The sequence below is a fragment of the Bombina bombina genome, chromosome 2 (genome assembly GCF_027579735.1).
Source record: "Bombina bombina isolate aBomBom1 chromosome 2, aBomBom1.pri, whole genome shotgun sequence".
In the NCBI taxonomy this organism is placed as follows: domain Eukaryota; kingdom Metazoa; phylum Chordata; class Amphibia; order Anura; family Bombinatoridae; genus Bombina; species Bombina bombina.
Genome location: NC_069500.1, coordinates 271692639 through 271716888, shown reverse-complemented (window position 1 = coordinate 271716888; position 24250 = coordinate 271692639). Strand labels below are relative to the sequence as shown.

The 24250-nt window shown below is 37.6% G+C and overlaps 1 protein-coding gene across 2 annotated transcripts in view; it reads left to right on the top strand.

The window, feature by feature from the left end:
• Positions 1–223: 223 nt before the first annotated feature.
• Positions 224–24250, top strand: part of EPB41L4A (erythrocyte membrane protein band 4.1 like 4A) — a 635814-nt gene continuing 611787 nt past the window's right edge. The window contains exon 1 of one of the 2 annotated variants that reach the window (XM_053701541.1): positions 224–563. In XM_053701541.1, the coding sequence (XP_053557516.1) occupies positions 465–563 (99 nt within the window). In that variant the 5' untranslated portion in view covers positions 224–464. The remainder of the gene's footprint in view (positions 564–24250) is intronic. The other variant, XM_053701542.1, reaches the window with a different exon arrangement.

Sequence of the window (24250 nt, the reverse complement as noted above, 5' to 3'; positions counted from 1 at the left end):
CTTCACATTAATTTGGCTCGGTTTGTTCGCAATTTTCCAATTTGTAGTCCACCTTAATTGAACAAAGAGAACAGGGGTAGTGAGTGAGACAGGGGAGTGGTTTACGGTTAAATCCTATGACTTCATTTCAACTAATCCACCTTAAGAGCTTGCCTAATACTGCTTCCATAGACAAAGCTAGAGAATGTTACTTCACCAACCTTCTCAGGTTGTTACGTCGCAAAGTGGGCTCCACCCTCAGCTCTTTATTCTATAGGCTCATTCTATAGCCTTGGCAACCCTAGCGTGCGCTTCATGGACTGAAAGTAACTGCAGAAAATGCACAGTGTACGCTCTGGCTGGGGGCAACGTATCCATACGGGGTGGGCTGTCTCTGCCTGCCGGCTGCATTGAGCACCTGCTCCTTTTCCAGAGTAAGGGTCCGCTCTAGCTATCAGGGTTCGCTCGCTGCCACCGGATCAGTGATGGGTTGTTTCTGTGCGGTCCCGGAGGAATTTTACTGTGAAGTTTTGCTTCTGGACGAATCCAAGTTGACACTCACTACCCAGCAACAAGGGGTCAAGGTATGTGTGGCCAGCACTACTGGAGCATGGCAGGGGGCATTGTCCTGAGTGTCTAGGAACATGCTGATCTGGGTTTGAGGGATGGAGTTTAATGATACGACTGTCATGCCATGAAATGGATATGTCACAAGAACTTGATCCTTACATCTCCTTAGCTAGGTATAATGCTTACTTATTTATACTATACAGTGTGCACCCAAAACTACCTCAAAAGTTCCTTCTTACATAGAATAGAAATATGTTGCAGGTGTGACTTATAGCTTAGAATTTTGTTTGCTTTATTGTCGTGTATTATACACTGTGATCTATTAATTATGAATGTGGTGTAGCTTGTGTAGCCTTTTGCTTGCCTTATTAATCACTATTTTTGTACCAGTAACAGTTTAATAAATAAATGCACCTTAGACCCATTGTTTCACATGCTTACTTGTGGGTGGGTGACTTGTGGTCACTGCTGGCAGAAGGAAAGTGATTTTCCAGAAATGTGTATGGTTAATTCTGCCATGTAAAATAAATTTGATTGACTGCCCTGCCAGCTGTCTGAATGTCCTGAGGCCCCCAAAAGCCCAATTAAATCCCTTTTACGGCTTCCTAGAAATTGGAATTTATTAAAGCCTTCTACAAACTAACATATAAAGCATTGTGCCCTAGCAATTGGTGTGACTTGGTTCCCCATATATAATGTTATTTATTATTACATAGCATAAAATACACTATATTGAGATGTTGTCTTGCAAGAGTATATTCATTTTTTTTATATAAAGCAGAATCTTTTAAAATACTATAAGGTCAGGAACTGCTATAAAACAAACTTAGATTGATCCCATCGCTATAGTTGTATCATGGATTCCTTTGTCACTCAGTATAAGTGCATTTGTTTGTCTTTCTGTTGTTCAGAACATAATTACCACTTAAGTATAATCACATCAAGAAATACATTTTGACACTTGAACTATTATTTCTGCAAACATGTATTTACAAAAATTGTAATTGCTTTGTAGATTTTGTCTATATAGACAACATCTGTAATTTGGCACTCTAGACGAAAGCATTGCAACTTAGCTCAGTTTCCACAAGAGCTTTAGATAATAGACACAGCCTGCACTCTGAATATTCCTTCAGTGATAGACATGAGAAATGTTTGACAGGTATGTGTCATCCAATGGAAATCACCCTGAGGGGAAGTAAGATATCTATTCAGTTTGTGGTGTTTATGTACTTCGTGGGGGATAGAAAATAGAATTATATAATAGTGAAAAATAAAGAATACATTCTATAACCATGCAGAAGCAATGTTCACTTTTATGCCATCAAATAGGGAAGATGACTTTGTACTGGAAACATATACATATTGCTACACTTAATGCAAAACCATCTGTATAAGTCAGAATCTGGCAGTTAGCTAGCCCATTAAGAAGTCATATGGTATTTATTACACACATATACATATGTACCTGCACACACACACATACATGCATGCAAGCACAGGCACACATACATATATACGTACATGCATGCGCTCACACACACACACAGATCTATATACCTTTACACAGATACATATGTACATGCTTGCGCACAAACACACACACATATATATACACGTTCATGCACATAGACACACGTTCATGCGCACACACATGCATGCGCACACACACACTTACATATATATGTACATGCACATACACACACATGCATGCGCAGACACACACACACACACACAAATACGTATATACACAAACATACGCAGACACACACACATTATTTTATTATTTTTTTTAAAATGTGTTAGTTAGTGCAAAATATAATTATAAAATAAAATAAACAAATACGTTAACCCCAGATTTAGTTTTTTTCTCTCTCTTAAAGGGAAATTACATTTAATCATCAGTAGTTTGGGGCTTGCAAACAGTATTAAAAAGTCTTTTAGGCTTTTTTAATACAAAGATTATCACCGATTGCTCATATATAGTGCCAGTCTCTCTGTCTACTTCAACCCTGACTGGTAAATATGTGCCAATGACTTCATACACTGCACCAATAAAATGTTAAAACAAGCTAAAGCAGCCTTTTTAAAATTACTTTGCAAGCTATTGACTTTCATGTCCCTTTAATGGAAATTCCAAGCTTAAACTCTCCAAATATGCTGTGTGCAAGTTTTTCCTTTTAATACTCTTTTTTTAATACTCTTTTTTTTAATACTCTTTTTTTTTTAATACTCTTTCTTTTTTAAACTCATGTTTGTTTTATTCTATAAACTACTACAACATTTCTCCCAAATTCCAAATAAAAATATTGTCATTGAGAGCATTTATTTGCAGAAAATGACAACCGGACAAAATAAAAAAAAAAGATGCAGAGCTTTCAGTTCTTTAAATAATGCAAATAAAACAAGTTCCTATTCATTTTTAAACAACACAATACTAATGTTTTAACTTAGGAAGAGTTCAGTAATCAATATTTGGAGGAATAACCCTCATTTTCAATCACATCTTTCATGCATTGTGGCATGCTCTCCACCAGTCTTTCACACTGCTGTTGGGTGACTTTAGGCCCCTTCTGGTGTGAAAATTCAAGCAGCTCCGCAATGTTTGTTGGCTTGTGACCACCCATCTTCACCTTGATCACATTCCAGAGGTTTTCAATGGGGTTGAGGTCTGGGATTGGGCTGACCATGACAGGGTCTTGATCTGGTCATCCTCCATCCACACCTTTATTGACCTGGCTGTGTGGCATGGAGCATTGTCCTGCTGGAAAAAAACAATCCTCAGAGTTGGGGAACATTGTCAGAGCAGAAGGTAGCAAGTTTTCTTTCATGATAACCTTTGTGAATTGATTCATGCGTCCTTCTCAAACATAAATCTGCCCTGCCAACTGTCAGTGCTATTATTGTGTAGGGAAAGCATCTAGAAGCATCAAGAGCCTAGCCATGACGTGGTAGACCACTCAAATTTCAGAGCAGGGCTGCCGAGTGCTGAAGCACGTAGCACGTAAAAATTGACACTACAGAGTTCCAAACTGGATCTAGAAACAACATCTGCACAATAACTGTTTAATTCAATATGTTTCCATGGCCAAGCAGCTGTACTTAAGCTTCGAATAGCATACACAATGCCAAATGTTGTCTGGAGTGGTGTAAAGAACACCGCCGTTGGACTCTGGAGCAGTGGAAATTTGTTCTCAGGAGGGATGAATCAAACTTCACTTTCTGGCAGTCTCATGGAAGAATCTGGGTCTGGTGGATGCCAGAAGAACGCATAGTGCCTACTGTAAAGTTTGGTGGAGGATGAATTATAGTCTGGGACTGTTTTTCAGGCTTTGGGCTAGGCCCCTTACTCCCAGTGAAGGGTCATCTTAATGCTACAGGATACAAAGACACTTCTAACTTTGTGGCAGGAGTTTAGGGAAGGCCCTTTCCTGTTCCAACATGACTGTGTCCCTGTACACGAAACGAGGTCCATGAAGACTTGGCTTAACGAGTGTGATGTGGAGGAACTCAAGTGGCCTGCATAGAGCCCTGACCTTAACCCCACTAAATACCTTTGGGATACATTTTTACACCAATTGCGAGCGAGACCTACATCAGTGCCTGACCTCACAAATGCTGTTTTGGCTAGAAGGGCACATATTTTCACAGACACGCTCCAAAATCTTGTGAAAAGCCTTCCCTGAAGAGCCGTGGCTGTTATAGCTGCAAAGGGGGGTCAACTCCATATTAATGTCCATGGTTTTGGAATGAGAAATAGGTGTGATGGTCAGGTGGTCATGTAGTGTATGTTTGTATGCAGCATGTATTTGCATTTACTGATTGTGTCGAGCTAGCAGAAGGTGATGTGATATGTGTCATTGTCAATTCAATACTCTTCACTGCTGGCTCTTAGAGCAGGAGCAGTTTGTGAATGTGAATTGTGGTATATATTTATGTATGCTCTGAAACAGTAATAGATTTTACCAGGAAGTAGTTCTGCTAATAAAAGTATTTGCATCACAAAATGCTAATTTATTTGAACTTCAATTTAAAGGGACAGTATACTATAAAATAGTTTTTCCCTTAATGTGTTTACAATTGCTTTTTTTACCAACTGCAGAGTAAAAAATGAATGAAAATGAGCTTTTTAAGGTTTATTTGTGTATATTAAAGCTCTGATTTTGTGTTTTGAAGCCACAACCTAATAAAATGAGTTGAGCTTGTAGGTATAATAAGATATCATTACTTTATCACATTGTGTTCATATACCTGCTTCTTTATCTTATATCTGTCCATAAAACAATCACCAGTACTTGGAGAGAACAATGGAAAATTAACATTTTATTACCTTATCTCTGCTATAACCCACTGGGTGTGTCATTTCTTCTGCTGGCTGTGTTTACAAAGCTTATCTATAGCTTGGACCTGCAGCCAGAATAGGTGGGGATACCACATGCTATATCAACTATTTCAAATGCCAATATAAGGGTAAAGGAGCTACTTGTAAACAATTTAATACACTCCAGCAGGTAAAGTGGATCATTGGGAACAAATTAAAGGGGAGAAAAATTTTGAGTAAACTGTCCCTTTAACCTAGACCAGTTAAGGTTACCTTTGGCACTCCAGATGTTTCAGAACTACATTTCCCATAATGCTCAACTGGACTTCAAAGCACCTAAGCATCATGGGAAATGTAGTTCTGAAACATCTGGAGTGCCAAGGTTCTCCATAACTGACCTAGACTGTATCTTTCAAGGGTTAATGTAATTTTATATATAATCATATTATGTATCAGCAATTAAGCACTGCTTTCCTAAATATATGCATAATCAAACAAGTTTTCTAAGTATTTAAAATATTTATTGTAAAAGTAGCAGACTTTTGCTACAGTAAAGCAGTCCAATGATACACCCCTTGAGTATGTTTATCTGTTTATGAGCTCATTTGCTCATCTAAACAATAATTTTGTAGGTTTAGAGTGAGTTATGAATGTCTGAGTCTGCTTTATTATGGAAAAAGCGCGGATTACATTGTGTAATTACTGCAAATATCATATGAAAATTCTATTTTGTGGTGCACATTTGTTCTTGCAATTGATTTTGACAATAAGATAACTTTGTAAATGTCTTTAAAATCTCTATTCCTTAAATGTACATAAAAATAAATGTGCACAAGCTCAGACGCACTTTCACGTGCATTATTAGATTTACATCAATCATGACAAACGCTTGTGGCAGCGTCAATTTGTCTTCACTGCTATCATTAAATTATAGCTCAGACATAGTAGTGGAGTCCCTTGGTATCTGCATTTACACATTTTCAGCTTGCAGATGTATTGATGTCATTTCTACACATAATTTGCTGTGTTGTTGATTTGGATCTTTTTATATGATTGGTTCCTCTGCTTACTGAAAGCAAATGCAAGTTAAGTATAGTAGGAAATATAAAATGACATTTTAATTCAGATGCTTTTGATTTACGTAAATATTGTGATGTTGCAGTTTTTAACACATGCAGAGATAGACGCTCCCGATAAACATGAGATTTTCTCTTATTCTTCTCATAGACAGGGGTGGATGAGAATCAGCATCCGACAGTTGTTGTTTTTAATCCTTTTTTAAATATTTTTATTAAAGACATAGAAACATAAAAAAATAAATATCTTAACATATACAAAGCAAGAGAAAATCAATCATAAGAGATGGCAAAAAGAAAACAATTGCATATTCATTGAGACTCACATCAAATCTTCAGAAGATAAATACTAATGTATGCATATCTTCCCGGCGTGTGAGGTAAAACAGTATACATGAAAGTATCAAAAGAGAACAATAAGGGACATCTCATACCTTAGTCACAAGATTAGACAAACTGAAACAATAGAACCTGTGTGTTCACTCCAGAGAAATACCACATTGTAATAGTCTTGTTAAAGAAACTTGTATTTCTCTAAAGACAGTGTATGTGACACTCGCTGATGCCACTAAACAATAGAACATAATGTAGATTGTTTCTCCCCAGGAGATTTACCATCCGGCTGATTTTACCAAATTCCCGGCTACAATTTAAGCCAGTATTAAAGGGATACTTTCTAATTTACTCCTATTATAAATTTTTCTTCGCTCTCTTGGTATCTTTATTTGAAAAAGTAACAAAGATATCAAGGGAACGAAGAAAACATGATAATAGGAGTAAATTAGAAAGTTGCTTAAAATTGCATGCTCTATCTGAATCACGAAAGAAAACATTTGGGTTTAGTGTCCCTTTGAGCTAAAATGAGGTATTATTACATTTCCTCAGTGTTTGTTGCACAAATAATCATTAAAACAATTTACGTAAAATTACGCTATTATTTTGAGTTTTGAATATTTTAAATAAAATTTATAAATAACTAAAAATATTAATTACAATACTCCCACCCGGCTACTTCATAATAACACCCACGTGGCAAAATTTGCTATGGAGAACACTGATATGTGGAAATGTATTATTAAATAGATAAGGGAGTCCAACGAGAGCTTAATTGAGATAACTTTTTACATTTCCTTGCCTATCTCTTCCAAAAAAGAATTAATTAAAGGGACAGTCATCACCAGAATTTTGTTGTTTAAAAAGATAGATAATCCCTTTATTACCCATTCCCCAGTTTTGTATAGCAAACAAGGTTATATCAATACACGTTTTACCTCTGTAATTACCTTGTACCTAAGCCTCTGCAAACTGCCCCCTTATTTCAGTTCTTTTGACAGACTTGCATTTTAGCTAATCAGTGCTCACTCCTGGGTAACTTCACGTGCATGAGCTCAATGTTATCTATATGAAACACATGAACTAATGCCCTCTAGAGGTGAAAAACTGTCAGATTAGAGGAGGCCTTCAAAGTCTAAGAAATTAGCATATCAACTTCTTAGGTTTAGCTTTCAACTAAGAATACCAAGAGAACAAATAAAAACAGGTGATAAAAGTAAATTGGAAAGTTGTCTAAAATGACATGCCCTATTTGAATAATGAAAGTTTATTTTGGGCTTGACTGTCCCTTTAAGGGACACTGCCACCATATTTATGTCATGGTTCCTAGCACCATACACCCTCCTCAACAGCAAGAGTTGGACCCTGGGAATATTTTAGCCAATCTCTTTGGAGCAGCATCAGATAGAGTCAGATAGTTTTTTTTTGTTTGGGAACCAGACACAATTATTATTAACCAGGAAGAAGATGAATACAGTTAGATAAAATAACACATAGCCTGTAGACAGAAGTGCATTTTGGAACCTGTGCTCCTGGCATCCAGGACATTTCCTGCCATATTAATACATATATTGAATTCTGTGAACTGTTTGGCATTTACAATAATATCTAGTACAGAGCAATCTGCTGCTGCTGATTTGTAGAACATGCAGGATTTGGCAGCTATCCTTATTTCACTACATGGTGCCCAGATATTGATGTTTAAGAAAGTGCGTTGTTTGCAGAACTCAAATTATAGTAGACCAGTTCAAGAAAACAACCTTTTTTAAATCCAGAACATAGTAAATGTAAAAAAACAAAATATTGTGTTAGGCAGCACCAAACATGAGTGACATATGTCAATGTTTTTTTTTTTTTTGTTTTCCACAGAATTATCTGGAGACAATGTGTTCTTATGAACTAAAGAAAGAACTTTCCAGATATCAGGAAGTTTTAATAGTTGTAGGAAAATGCTTTTTATAATAATTTTTTAAATTAATGGATGGATGACATTGTAGACCTAGTAATTGTTAGCCACCAGTCACATTCTGAAAGAGCATAAATATTAAAGCGATATAAAATTAAAAATACATCTTAACAGTTTAATTCTAATATCCATATGCATTGTTCTCATTGTATATTCTTTGTTGAAGAACTTAGGTAGGTAGAGTGCATGTCCACTGGTGCCATCTAGTGCTCTTGCCAACATTCTTGCAAAACGGCTGACATATAGTACCCCAGACATGTGCACACTCCTGAGTTTACCTACCTGCTTTTCAACAAAGGATACCGAAGAGTAATGTAAATGCGACCCTTTCTTTGAAAGAGGGGCCTCTCCTTTTTCAAAATAGGGGTCACTTGTCCCACTGTAGTGCTTCTTGAGGGGTAGTAGGGCCCCTTTTATTGCCAAGAGCATGATAAAGGCACCTAGAAACAGGTGATAGTAATCACCTACTATCTAAAGGACATGAGACCCCTGGGTAAGCTTTTCTTTCATGTGAGGGGTATCGTGTGTTTATAGGTTGTATGCTGTCTTTAGGGGATGGGGCTCCTTTGGAACAACTGCCCCCAATACAGTTGTTCCAACTGTAATCACCTACTAATGGCAGTGGTATAAGACCCCACATCGGAAAGAAGAGGTTCTATTCTGTGTTTTAATACCAGTTTGAGTTCATATCACTCTGGGCCAGATATAAAGTGGAGTTTTAATTAACGCTCCCGCTCCCGCATTAACTGCACCAGAAGTAAGCTTTTTGTGCTCCTTGAAGTGCGCTCGTGAAGCAAAAAGCCTAACTTACAATATTGTGTGCATGTTCACGTATTCCCCCATAAAAGTCAATGGAGCAAAAAAAGTAAAAAAAAAAGAAAAAGCAACACCCTACTCTTGCAAACTCTATCACATATTCTCATGTGCGCTAATCCGACATGTTCTATTTATTCATAAATACATATTTCTACATATATCTGATGGTATTTTTGTACAATATATATATATAGATAAATCCAAGCAGTATTGTGTATGCACTCCCACCATCCAATTATAGCTGCCTGGGTGCTATAGAAGTTATGTGTAAAAGTTTGTTGAATAAAGCACTCCCTGGACTTCAGATGTCTGAAGTCCAGTGAGTGCTTTATTCAACAAACTTTGATATATATATATATACACACACACACACACACATACATTCATACATACACACACACACACACACACATACATACATACATACATTCATACATACACACACGATTATATACACACACACACATACATACATACATTCATACATACACACACACACACATACATACATTCATACATACACACACACACATACATACATACATTCATACATACACACACACATACACACACACACACATACATACATACATACACACACACACATACATACATACATACATACACACACACACACACACATACATACACACACACACACATACATACATACATACATACACACACATACATACATTCATACATACACACATACATACATACATTCATACATACACACACACACACACATACATACATACACACACACACACACATACATACATACACACACACACACACACATACACATACACACACACATACATACATACATACACACACACACACACACACACACACACACACATACATACATACACATACATACATACATACATACATACATACATACACACACATACATACATACACACACACACACACACATACATACATACATACACACACACACACATACATACACTCACACACGTACATACACACACACACATACATACATACATACATACACATACATACACACACACACACACACATACATACATACATACACACACACACACATACATACACACACACACACATATATATATATATATATATATATATACACACACATGATTATATACACACACATATATATATATATATATATATATATATATATATATATATATAGACACATGATTATATATACATATAGATATATACAGATCTTAACAGGAATATCTATTTATAAATTCTTAGAACATTCTGCTATATGCAGAATATAGGAATGTGAATTATTTACAATAAATACACAGCATAACACTTTATTAATATTACATAAATATGCTTTTACATGTTTTCATCTACATAACTGCAAAGGGCTCCAATGCACTTGTATATATGTCTATATATGTATACATATGTATTTATGTGTTTATATGTGTGTATATATGTCTTTAAATACACATATAAATACATATGTACAAACACACACACATATATATATATATAGAGGTATATATATATATATATATATATATATATACATATTTAGATATGTATATCTATGTATCTCAATGTTAAAGCCCTTTGGCTGCCTTTTATTTCTAACACCTTAGACCTCATATTTGTGAGCCTTTATACCTTTTGTGTGCATTATTTTTCTTGAATAATTTTAATTAGATAGTGTTATTATTTATGAGTATAATTGCACTTTGTAATGTATTTTTGATGCGTTTTGTGCAACTTTTTTGTTTTGCGAAACAGTTAACCAGAGCTCTAAGGACGCGGTAATAATTATAGCATAAATCACGATTGCGCTCTACCGATCGTGTTTACTTTCAGCTCATAATACTAGTGGTAAGCCAATGAGCACAAACACCTGCAATAAACCCTTTATCGCTTGCGCACAGCGTTTGTTCTCCACTCCTAATCTGGCCCTTTGTGTTTTATGGGCGGATAGGTGCTCTAATAGTGCCTCCTCTCCCTCAACAAACACTGTGACCCCTCATTTAAAAGAAGGCAATTCCCTCTTTCACATGAGGGGTCACATACCCCAAATAATGCAGGTGATTGCTCTTAAAGTGTTTCCCTGAAGGGAAAGGCATCTCTGACAGAGTCCTTTTCTCCCCTTGTTTATGGTAGAGGAACAAGTGACCCCTCATATGAAAGGGCAGACCCCCGCCTTTCAAATGAGGGGTCATTTTTTCATTCAACACAAAAAAGGGAGCAAGATTGGGGCGTTGTTAGAGCCACCCACTTCCTCAGGTTAAACTTTACTTTTAAGAGCAAGTTATTGCTACTTTAAGGGTGATAATCTGCATCTTACAGAAGCGTACAACCCCTCCTTTGAAAGATAAGATTCCTCTCTTTCAAGTGAGGGGCCCCTTGTGCCTTTAAAATGCGGGTGATCGCCACAAAATGAAATAACGTAAAAAAGCAGGTACAGAAGGTGCAGTTTAATCTGAGGGAGGTGGGCAGTTGGGCACTAACATTATTTTTGGAGTTGCAATAAAATAATGTCTTTCTGGCATAAATTTAGTTTCTGGTTACAAAAGAGAATGAAAAAGAGAATTGTTTGTGGTAAGAATAATTCCAATTTTACCAATTTGTTTTATGTTATAAATCACTCAAAATACTAAGAAGCCAGCTTGATACAATCCGTATGATTTATATAAAGATTTAAGTAAAATAGTCTAAAATGTTACATATAAGAACTAGAATTGTGGGAGCTGTGGATCCCTGGCATCTGAAATTTGTCGAACCCTGGTATAAGTATGTATCTTATCAGGCAAGACCTATTGGTCAGTGAAGTCATGAAGAAGATTGATGATTCTATGGGGAGTGGGGGTGACTGACCATAGACTATTTGATTATTATAAAGTATATTGTAGATAATATATCCTAACACCTGCTATCTACACCAGTCACCTAGCTGTAGTCTGGGCAAGCAGATGAGAGGCAATGTCACCTCCTAACGCATGTTCTTTATAGGGCAATGTCTTTAGCTCCCATTGATATATTGTACCAGAGAACTCCTCTGAAAATAGAAGCCCAACATCTTTTATATGTGTTGTCTTTGTTTAGTCAGCTAGAACTAGCCAGTAGCAGCTGTATTCTTCTCTTGTCACAAAGGAATTACTTTTCACTAATGTGAGTTTTATGTTCCTCTTGTAACCAATGCCACAATTTGAACCAATAAATCCATTGAGAAAAAAAAAAAACACAACCCCCGCCCACTTAATTCCTACATTTTTATGTATTTAATCCTTAAAATGATCCCAAGTTCCCTAGCTCACCTAAATAGGAAAATCTGCCTCAGGTTCTCTATAGCAAGTACCACAAAATAAATATGTATTAAATGACCAGTAAATGCAGTAGATTTGCATAATCAACAAATGCATGATAAAAAGACAATGCAATAGCACTTGGTCTGAGCTTCAAATGAGCAGTAGATTTATTTTCTGACAAATTTCAAAGTTAAGTTATTTCCAATCCCCTGTATCATGTGACAACTATCAGCCAATCACAAAAGAATATAAGTTTATTCTATAAATGATTGCACATGCTCAGTAGGAAATGGTGACTCAAAAAGTGTAAATATAAAAAGACTGCACAACTGGAAAGTTGTTTAAAATTGCATGCTCTATCTGAATCAGGAAAGTTTAAGTTTGACTTAAAGGGACACTGTACCCACATTTTTTCTTTTGTGATTCAGATAGAGCATGCAATTTTAAGCAACTTTGTAATTTATTCCTATTATCAATTTTTCTTCGTTCTCTTGCTATCTTTATTTAAAAAGAAGGCATCTAAGCTTTTTCTTCTGTTAAGTGTGATCAGTCCACGGGTCATCATTACTTCTGGGATATTACTCCTCCCCAACAGGAAGTGCAAGAGGATTCACCCAGCAGAGCTGCATATAGCTCCTCCCCTCTACGTCACTCCCAGTCATTCTCTTGCACCCAACGACTAGATAGGATGTGTGAGAGGACTATGGTGATTATACTTAGTTTTTATCTTCAATCAAGAGTTTGTTATTTTAAAATAGCACCGGAGTGTGTTATTATCTCTCTGGCAGAGTTTGAAGAAGAATCTACCAGAGTTTTTGTTATGATTTTAGCCGGAGTAGTTAAGATCATATTGCTGTTTCTCGGCCATCTGAGGAGAGGTAAACTTCAGATCAGGGGACAGCGGGCAGATGAATCTGCATAGAGGTATGTAGCAGTTTTTATTTTCTGATAATGGAATTGATGAGAAAATCCTGCCATACCGATATAATGTCATGTATGTATACTTTACACTTCAGTATTCTGGGGAATGGTACTTCACTAGAATTACACTGTAAGAAATACATAAAGCTGTTTAATAACTAGAGATTATGTTTAACGTTTTTGCTGGAATGTAAAATCGTTTTCATTTACTGAGGTACTGAGTGAATAAATGTTTGGGCACTATTTTTCCACTTGGCAGTTGCTTAATCTGTTTTCTGACAGTTTCTGTTCTCCCTCACTGCTGTGTGTGAGGGGGAGGGGCCGTTTTTTGGCGCTTTTACTACGCATCAAATATTTCAGTCAGCAACTCATTGTATTCCCTGCATGATCCGGTTCATCTCTACAGAGCTCAGGGGTCTTCAAAACTTATTTTGAGGGAGGTAATTTCTCTCAGCAGAGCTGTGAGAATTGTAGTTTGACTGAGATAAAAAACGTTTATTCTGTAATTTGTTTCCTGCTTTCAGAATTTGTTATCTTTGCTAATGGGATTAAACCTTTGCTAAAGTTGTGTTGTTTACAAGGATTGAGGCTATAACTGTTTCAATTTATTAATTTTCAACTGTCATAGATCTTCTGTGCTTCTTAAAGGCACAGTACGTTTTAATATTATTCTAATTGAATTGTATTTCCAAGTTGCAAGTTTATTTGCTAGTGTGTTAAACATGTCTGATTCAGAGGATGATACCTGTGTCATTTGTTGCAATGCCAAAGTGGAGCCCAATAGAAATTTATGTACTAACTGTATTGATGCTACTTTAAATAAAAGTCAATCTGTACAAATTGAACAAATTTCACCAAACAACGAGGGGAGAGTTATGCCGACTAACTCGCCTCACGTGTCAGTACCTACATCTCCCGCTCAGAGGGAGGTGCGTGATATTGTAGCGCCGAGTACATCTGGGCGGCCATTACAAATCACATTACAGGATATGGCTACTGTTATGACTGAGGTTTTGGCTAAATTACCAGAACTAAGAGGTAAGCGTGATCACTCTGGGGTGAGAACAGAGTGCGCTGATAATATTAGGGCCATGTCAGACACTGCGTCACAGGTGGCAGAACATGAGGACGGAGAACTTCATTCTGTGGGTGACGGTTCTGATCCAAACAGACTGGATTCAGATATTTCAAATTTTAAATTTAAACTGGAAAACCTCCGTGTATTACTAGGGGAGGTGTTAGCGGCTCTGAATGATTGTAACACAGTTGCAATACCAGAGAAAATGTGTAGGTTGGATAAATATTTTGCGGTACCGACGAGTACTGAGGTTTTTCCTATACCTAAGAGACTTACTGAAATTGTTACTAAGGAGTGGGATAGACCCGGTGTGCCGTTCTCGCCCCCTCCGATATTTAGAAAAATGTTTCCAATAGACGCCACCACAAGGGACTTATGGCAAACGGTCCCTAAGGTGGAGGGAGCAGTTTCTACCTTAGCTAAGCGTACCACTATCCCGGTGGAGGATAGCTGTGCTTTTTCAGATCCAATGGATAAAAAGTTAGAGGGTTACCTTAAGAAAATGTTTGTTCAACAAGGTTTTATATTGCAACCCCTTGCATGCATTGCGCCGATCACGGCTGCAGCGGCATTCTGGATTGAGTCTCTGGAAGAGAACATTGGTTCAGCTACTCTGGACGACATTACGGACAGGCTTAGAGTCCTTAAACTAGCTAATTCATTCATTTCGGAGGCCGTAGTACATCTTACTAAACTTACGGCGAAGAATGCAGGATTCGCCATTCAGGCACGCAGGGCGCTGTGGCTAAAATCCTGGTCAGCTGATGTTACTTCTAAGTCTAAATTGCTTAATATACCTTTCAAAGGGCAGACCTTATTCGGGCCCGGGTTGAAAGAGATTATCGCTGACATTACAGGAGGTAAAGGCCATGCCCTGCCTCAGGACAAAGCCAAAGTTAAGGCTAGACAGTCTAATTTTCGTTCCTTTCGTAATTTCAAAGCAGGAGCAGCATCAACTTCCTCTGCACCAAAACAGGAAGGAGCTGTTGCTCGCTACAGACAAGGCTGGAAACCTAACCAGTCCTGGAACAAGGGCAAGCAGGCCAGGAAACCTGCTGCTGCCCCTAAAACAGCATGAATTGAGGGCCCCCGATCCGGGATCGGATCTAGTGGGGGGCAGACTTTCTCTCTTCGCCCAGGCTTGGGCAAGAGATGTCCAGGATCCCTGGGCGCTAGAGATAATATCTCAGGGATACCTTCTGGACTTCAAATACTCTCCTCCAAGAGAGAGATTTCATCTGTCAAGATTGTCAACAATCCAGACAAAGAAAGAGGCGTTTCTACGCTGCGTACAAGAGCTCTTGTTAATGGGAGTAATCCATCCAGTTCCACGATCGGAACAGGGACAGGGGTTTTACTCAAATCTGTTTGTGGTTCCCAAAAAAGAGGGAACTTTCAGACCAATCCTGGACTTAAAGATCCTAAACAAATTCCTAAGAGTTCCATCGTTCAAGATGGAGACTATTCGGACAATTTTACCTATGATCCAAGAGGGTCAGTACATGACCACTGTAGATTTAAAAGATGCTTACCTTCACATACCGATTCACAAAGATCATTATCGGTACCTAAGGTTTGCCTTCCTAGACAGGCATTACCAGTTTGTGGCTCTTCCATTCGGATTGGCTACAGCTCCAAGAATCTTCACAAAGGTTCTGGGTGCTCTTCTGGCGGTACTAAGACCGCGGGGAATCTCGGTAGCTCCATACCTAGACGACATTCTGATACAAGCTTCAAGCTTTCAAACTGCCAAGTCTCATACAGAGTTAGTACTGGCATTTCTAAGGTCGCATGGATGGAAGGTGAACGAAAAGAAGAGTTCTCTCTTTCCACTCACAAGAGTTCCCTTCTTGGGGACTCTTATAGATTCTGTAGAAATGAAGATTTACCTGACAGAGGACAGGCTAACAAGACTTCAAAGTGCTTGCCGCACCCTACATTCCATTCAACACCCGTCAGTGGCTCAATGCATGGAGGTAATCGGCTTAATGGTAGCGGCAATGGACATAGTACCCTTTGCACGCTTACACCTCAGACCACTGCAACTGTGCATGCTAAGTCAGTGGAATGGGGATTACTCAGACTTATCCCCTTCTCTGAATCTGGATCAAGAGACCAGAAATTCTCTTCTATGGTGGCTTTCTCGGCCACATCTGTCCAGGGGGATGCCATTCAGCAGACCAGACTGGACAATTGTAACAACAGACGCCAGCCTTCTAGGTTGGGGTGCCGTCTGGAATTCTCTGAAGGCTCAGGGACAATGGAGTCAGGAGGAGAGTCTCCTGCCAATAAACATTCTGGAATTGAGAGCAGTTCTCAATGCCCTCCTGGCTTGGCCCCAGTTGACAACTCGGGGGTTCATCAGGTTTCAGTCGGACAACATCACGACTGTAGCTTACATCAACCATCAGGGAGGGACAAGAAGCTCCCTAGCTATGATGGAAGTATCAAAGATAATTCTCTGGGCAGAGTCTCACTCTTGCCACCTGTCAGCAATCCACATCCCGGGAGTGGAGAACTGGGAGGCGGATTTCTTAAGTCGTCAGACTTTTCATCCGGGGGAGTGGGAACTTCATCCGGAGGTCTTTGCCCAAATACTGCGACGTTGGGGCAAACCAGAGATAGATCTCATGGCGTCTCGACAGAACGCCAAGCTTCCTCGTTATGGGTCCAGATCCAGGGATCCAGGAGCAGTCCTGATAGATGCTCTGACAGCACCTTGGGACTTCAGGATGGCTTACGTGTTTCCACCCTTCCCGCTGCTTCCTCGATTGATTGCCAGAATCAAACAAGAGAGAGCATCAGTGATTCTAATAGCACCTGCGTGGCCACGCAGGACTTGGTATGCAGACCTGGTGGACATGTCATCCTGTCCACCTTGGTCTCTACCTCTGAAACAGGACCTTCTGATACAGGGTCCCTTCAAACATCAAAATCTAACTTCTCTGAAGCTGACTGCTTGGAAATTGAACGCTTGATTTTATCAAGACGTGGGTTTTCTGAGTCAGTTATTGATACCTTAATACAGGCTAGGAAACCTGTTACCAGAAAGATTTACCATAAGATATGGCGTAAATACCTATATTGGTGTGAATCCAAAGGTTACTCTTGGAGTAAGGTTAGGATTCCTAGGATATTGTCTTTTCTACAAGAAGGTTTAGAAAAGGGTTTATCTGCTAGTTCATTAAAGGGACAGATCTCAGCTCTGTCCATTCTGTTACACAAACGTCTGTCAGAAGTTCCTGACGTCCAGGCTTTTTGTCAGGCTTTGACCAGGATTAAGCCTGTGTTTAAAACTGTTGCTCCACCATGGAGTTTAAACCTTGTTCTTAATGTCTTACAGGGCGTTCCGTTTGAACCCCTTCATTCCATTGATATAAAGTTGTTATCTTGGAAAGTTCTATTTTTAATGGCTATTTCCTCGGCTCGAAGAGTCTCTGAATTATCAGCCTTACATTGTGATTCTCCTTATTTGATTTTTCATTCGGATAAGGTAGTCCTGCGTACTAAACCTGGGTTCTTACCTAAGGTAGTTACTAACAGGAATATCAATCAAGAGATTGTTGTTCCTTCTTTATGCCCAAATCCTTCTTCAAAGAAGGAACGTCTACTGCACAACCTGGATGTAGTCCGTGCTCTAAAATTTTACTTACAGGCAACTAAGGAATTTCGACAAACGTCTTCTCTGTTTGTCATTTACTCTGGGCAGAGGAGAGGTCAAAGAGCTTCCGCTACCTCTCTTTCTTTTTGGCTTCGTAGCATAATTCGTTTAGCTTATGAGACTGCTGGACAGCAGCCTCCTGAAAGAATTACAGCTCATTCTACTAGAGCTGTGGCTTCCACTTGGGCCTTCAAGAATGAGGCCTCTGTTGAACAGATTTGCAAGGCTGCAACTTGGTCTTCGCTTCATACTTTTTCCAAATTTTACAAATTTGACACTTTTGCTTCATCGGAGGCTATTTTTGGGAGAAAGGTTCTTCAGGCAGTGGTTCCTTCTGTATAAAGAGCCTGCCTATCCCTCCCGTCATCCGTGTACTTTTGCTTTGGTATTGGTATCCCAGAAGTAATGATGACCCGTGGACTGATCACACTTAACAGAAGAAAACATAATTTATGCTTACCTGATAAATTCCTTTCTTCTGTAGTGTGATCAGTCCACGGCCCGCCCTGTTTTTAAGGCAGGTAAATATTTTTTAATTTATACTCCAGTCACCACTTCACCCTTGGCTTTTCCTTTCTCGTTGGTCCTTGGTCGAATGACTGGGAGTGACGTAGAGGGGAGGAGCTATATGCAGCTCTGCTGGGTGAATCCTCTTGCACTTCCTGTTGGGGAGGAGTAATATCCCAGAAGTAATGATGACCCGTGGACTGATCACACTACAGAAGAAAGGAATTTATCAGGTAAGCATAAATTATGTTTTTCTTTGTTTCAGAACTCTGGAAAGCAGATTTTTATTGGTGGATGAATTTATCTACCAATCAGCAAGAACAACCCAGGTTTTAAACAAAAAATGGGCCGGCATCTAAACTTACAGTCTTGCATTTCAAATAAAGATACCAAGAGAATGATGAAAATTTGATAATAGGAGTTCATTAGAAAGTTGCCTAAAATTGCACGCTCTATCTGAATTATGAAAGAAAAAATTTGGGTTCAGTGTCCCTTTAACATGTATTAAAGGGAAAGCTGGGTTGTGCAACTGATGCTGCTACTGATGGCTCAGTGGCTATATCTGCTCAGGACCAATAGCTATCTGCTGCTCCCAAGCTCTACTTTAACTATGTTTCAGCCATTTTGAGGGGTTAAGCACTTATACTTGCAGGGTCAGTAGTGCTATAATTATATGCACAAACAAATTAAAAGATATCATTTTTTGCATTACAGTGGCCCATTAAATATGCAGAAAACATGCACCAATCACAGCTAAATACACTCTGATACTGGACCTGAGGAAGCGCAATCATTGTTATCCTTAGAAAATCAGAAAAAAATCAAATCTGTCTTTCTATTTCTTCATACAGTGGGGAAGCAGGCACAAAACAAAAACAGATTACTTTTTTATTTTTCAGTGCAAATGAAATCAAATTTGGAGCAAAGTAATATACTAGGCAGTTTTACAAGATCCTGGCCCTGCTGTGGGAAGAAACAAAGAGATTCACAAACTCAGGCATAAATTAACCAGTATTTGGTATTGCTGTCACATCACTGAAATAGATTAGTAATTTCTCCGGGGTCTTTGCAGATGAGACCAGCAATTGCTGACCCTTGTGGGACCAGCAAGCTAACGATGATCCAGACACACTTTTTTTCTCTCTAACTTCTGAGCGTTTAATTAATTTAACGAAACAAACTGACAGCTGAATTGAAAACCATTATCTTTATAATGAAGTTACCTCTAAGTTGACCTGTAGTTATTTTTCTATATCAGCTCAGAGTTAAGGTAAATAACATTTCCTTTGAAATTCACAGCATAAGTAAAACTTCAGAAGTGTGTATAAAGTACAAGATTACCAAATCTTATTAAAATAAAGGAAGACCAAATTCTAAATGGCATAAGAGGTCAGGAGTTAACCATAGGGATATTTTTAAAATTAGGGTTATTACTGACATTTAAATGGCTAAGTACAATTTTTTGAATTGTGAGTCCAGTTTAATAAAATCACCCCTTTCAAAATACAGAAATGCCTTTATATGCTCCAATTATTAAGATGAAGACACCGTTTTGGAGCCCTTGCGGTACGTGCTCATTCAAGGCTGTAACTGCAACTTAAAGGGACATTGTAGTATAAACCTGACAAGCTTGAATTGGTTAGAGTAAGCCTTTTTTTCACTACTTTCAGTTTATCACGTAGATAAATGGCAGGCATAGATATATACACATATATATATATAGGAATATCTATTTAAAAATACTTAGAGCATATTTCCCAATGTGAAGAACATTGGAATGTGAAATATTTACATTAAATACATACAAACACTTATATGAACACTAAATATGAATATTTTTCCACGTTTTAAGTTACTTGACTGCAAAGGGCTCCAATGCACACACACACACACATACACAGTATCTCACAAAAGTGAGTACACCCCTCACATTTTTGTAAATATTTTATATCTTTTCATGTGACAACACTGAAGAAATGACACTTTGCTACAATGTAAAGTAGTGAGTGTACAGCCTGTATAACAGTGTAAATTTGCCGTCCCCTCAAAATAACTAAACACAGCCATTAATGTCTAAACTGTTGGCAACAAAAGTGAGTACACCCCTAAGTGGAAATGTTCAAATTTGGCCCAAAGTGTCAATATTTTGTGTGGCCACCATTATTTTCCAGCACTGCCTTAACCCTCTTGGACATGGAGTTCACCAGAGCTTCACAGGTTGCCACTAGAGTCCTCTTCCATTCCTCCATGACGACATCACGGAGCTGGTGGATGTTACTCACTTTTGTTGCCAACGGTTTAGATATTAAAGGATTACTAACTTTTGTTTTTGCTATGCAAAACGGAACAAACATTTATCATTGCAATTATCACACCAATGTAATGTACCTTTTTATTTTTTTATTTGTCAGTAAAATAAAGTTTTATTTTACCCCCATGACATCACGTCATCCAGCCCTCAAATGTGGGCCGTCTAAGGTAACATACTTGCCAATCGGATGGCGTGTATTTGCATCAAATTATAATACATTAGCGTCATTTAACGCATGCGCAATAGGATTTGCTTAGTCTCGCATGCGCATATTGCGGCCCAGAAGCCGACATGACCGACAACATAATAAAAAAACGCATGCGGGGATGAATCCGATGACGTTGCGCTAACTCGTGCATGCACATTGCATCTAGGAGTCGCCATCTTCCAACTGCAGTTGTCAGCCCGGATTGGAAATTCGTAACAGCTAACAAGTGGGTTTGGAAAAATGTAATATTTCAATTAGATATATTTCAAAAGCGATAAATATTTAATACATGATCAACATTGAAAAAAGCTTTATTTACAGGTATACTAGTGTGTTATCACATGAAAAGATATAATAAAATATTTACAAAAATGTGAGGGGTGTACTCACTTTTGTGAGATACTGTATATGTACAATATATATATATATACATATGTATTTATATGTTTATATGTGTATATATGTCTGTAAATGTATATATACACATATAAATACATATGTACACTTATAAACATGTATATATATATATATATATATATATATATACATACATACATATTTAGACATGTGTATATGTATCTCTATGTTAAAGCCCTTTGCAGTCCTTTTTTCCCCCTTGACATCTGAAATTTCATATCTTTGAACCCTTATAACTTTTTAATGCAATATTTTTTTTAAATAATTTTTATCAGACAGTGTTATTTTACTTTTAAATCTTTTTTTGATGCCCCCCCCCCACTTTTTTGTCTCATGTAACAGTTAACCAGAGCTCTAAAGAGGTGCTATCCTGACGTGCGTTAAATTCAAGTGAGCTCAAGCAAACGCATTTACTTTCAACTCATAATGCGCATACTTCTAGCGCACGCAAAGGGCCGCAATAAACCCCTTTTCGCTTGTGTGCAATAGTGCGCTACTTGTCTAGCCCATTGCCAGCAGTGATTGGTTATTATTCAATATGTGCAAATATTTGTCATTCATTGCTAAAAATGGCCACAGCCTGTAGCATTTAGCTCAATTTAGCGCCAGCTTTATTAGAGTAAAAGTGCCACTTACAAATATCTGTGGAAATACTGTGGTGCTGAAATGAGCAGAATATCCCAGACTATCGCATTTGTTTCACAAACGAATATTTACACTTAACTAGTTATTTTACATTAACAAAAATAACAGTGTATTTAAATTGGTTTTAACAATGACGTTCATAATACGTTTTAAATGGGCTATTTTATCTGTACTGATCACGTCATTCAAGGTTTGTTATATTAATAAAGCTAAAACTGAAGGGCAGCCTACTGCCGTGAGGCTTGAGCTGATAAAACTGTCTGCCTGGCATTTATCACACAAGATTTATAAAGCGAGTTTTAGGACACTCAGACTAGTGTCTGATATATCCCCAATGCTTTCTTAAAAGGAACTGTCTAATACAAAAATCATATGCTCAAATTAATCAGAATATATCAATTTTGCTTTAGTTAGCCTAAATAATAATATTTAAACACTTGGTAAAGTTATGTTCTGGAGCAGGATCTTGTGTCTGCCACTCCTGATTTCTTACTAGTCTGCAATTTATTACAAGTTATACTGGAACTAGTGGTCTTGTGGAAATTTCCTGACATGATAACTAGGAAAGACTTTTGTTTGGTTCAACCTCATCTGCTCTGTACTGGATTTATTTTTTAGATCGTCTCATTGACTCCATATAAACTTCTGTTTAATACCTCTGTTTGTGGGAGCATACAGCATGTGTTAGAAAAGAATAGATCTAATATGTGAAGAAGGGCATAATCATTTATTATATTCCTGTTATATACTTTACTCTGTGTTCGTCAGCATATTGTTTTGTAACTATACAGAAATGATAGCTCCTTATACCTCTTATATTGCTATATTATTAAAGGGATAGAAAGGTAAAAATGATTGTGCATGGGTGCATGTCAATTTGAAATATAAGCTTTTATGCAATAAACTTTCATCAGCAAATATGATTCTAGTAAAAGATATTACTTTTTTTCTTCAGCATACGCACATATCCTGTGAGGACCCGTGCACCAGTATTCAAACACCAAAAATGATTATATTTCAAATTGAAATACACCCATGCACAATTCAGTTTGACATTTCTATATTTGATATTTTGTTTGCATGTACAAGTGCCAACATCTGTCTGGCAAGATGATACAGTGATACATCTACAGAAATGTACAAACAAGATTTCCTCTATCAGCACGCACTGCTGAAAGCGAAATATTTGTCATAAAAGATACTAAACACAGGCACATAAAGTATGTGGTTCGGGGAATTTGGCAACCCCATTAAATGCTTTTGGGTCACATTGTGGGGCCTTGAGTTGGACAATCCTGGGCGAGATTCTCTTTCTGGTTTTCTTCTAATAAGTGTATATTTTTTTTCTATCTCTCACACAACATGATCAGACCAGGGTTCAAATCACTGTAAGGAGTGAACCCTGTTTTGGGCTTCTAAGGAATAAAAATGTGTCTCCTTTCTGGTCTTATATATATATATATATATATATTTATTTATAAAATGACTGTGATAACATTTAACTGAATGTCATGTTTCACAATCTGTTTTTTAATCTCGCCAAGAAAGGAGAGTCAGCGATTTGCTATGTGGTAGATAAGTAATACTCTATCACTTGTTGCTGCCCGTAGTGTTAGAGTCAGTTAATAGATCATCCTATTGAGACATTAATTAATTCGCTAGTGCAGATTTAACATCTGTTTTGCATTAAGTGGAAAGTATAGTAAGAGTTAAAGTTTAGTTTTTTTCTATGCAATCTGAATTTACAACTCCAAAAAATTGATGGGAGGGTTAAAGCTGATGCCTATATAAATTAACCACCAATACTCTTAAAGGGACATGAAATCCAAAATGTTTTTTTCAGGATTCAGAAAGAGCACACAGTTTTAAATCACTTGCAAATTGACTTCATTATAACATTTGCTTAATTCTCTTGGTATCCTTTGCTGAATGAGAAGCACTACTGTGAACTAGCTGAACACATTGAGCGAGCCAGACATGTGGTATATATATATATATATATATATATATATGCAGCCACCAATCAGCAGCTAGCTCCCAGTAGGGTATGTTATTTCAACAGAGGATACAAAGAGAATAAAGCTCATTAGATAATTGAAATAAATTGGAAAGTTGTTTTAAAGTGTTTGCTCTGTGTTTTTA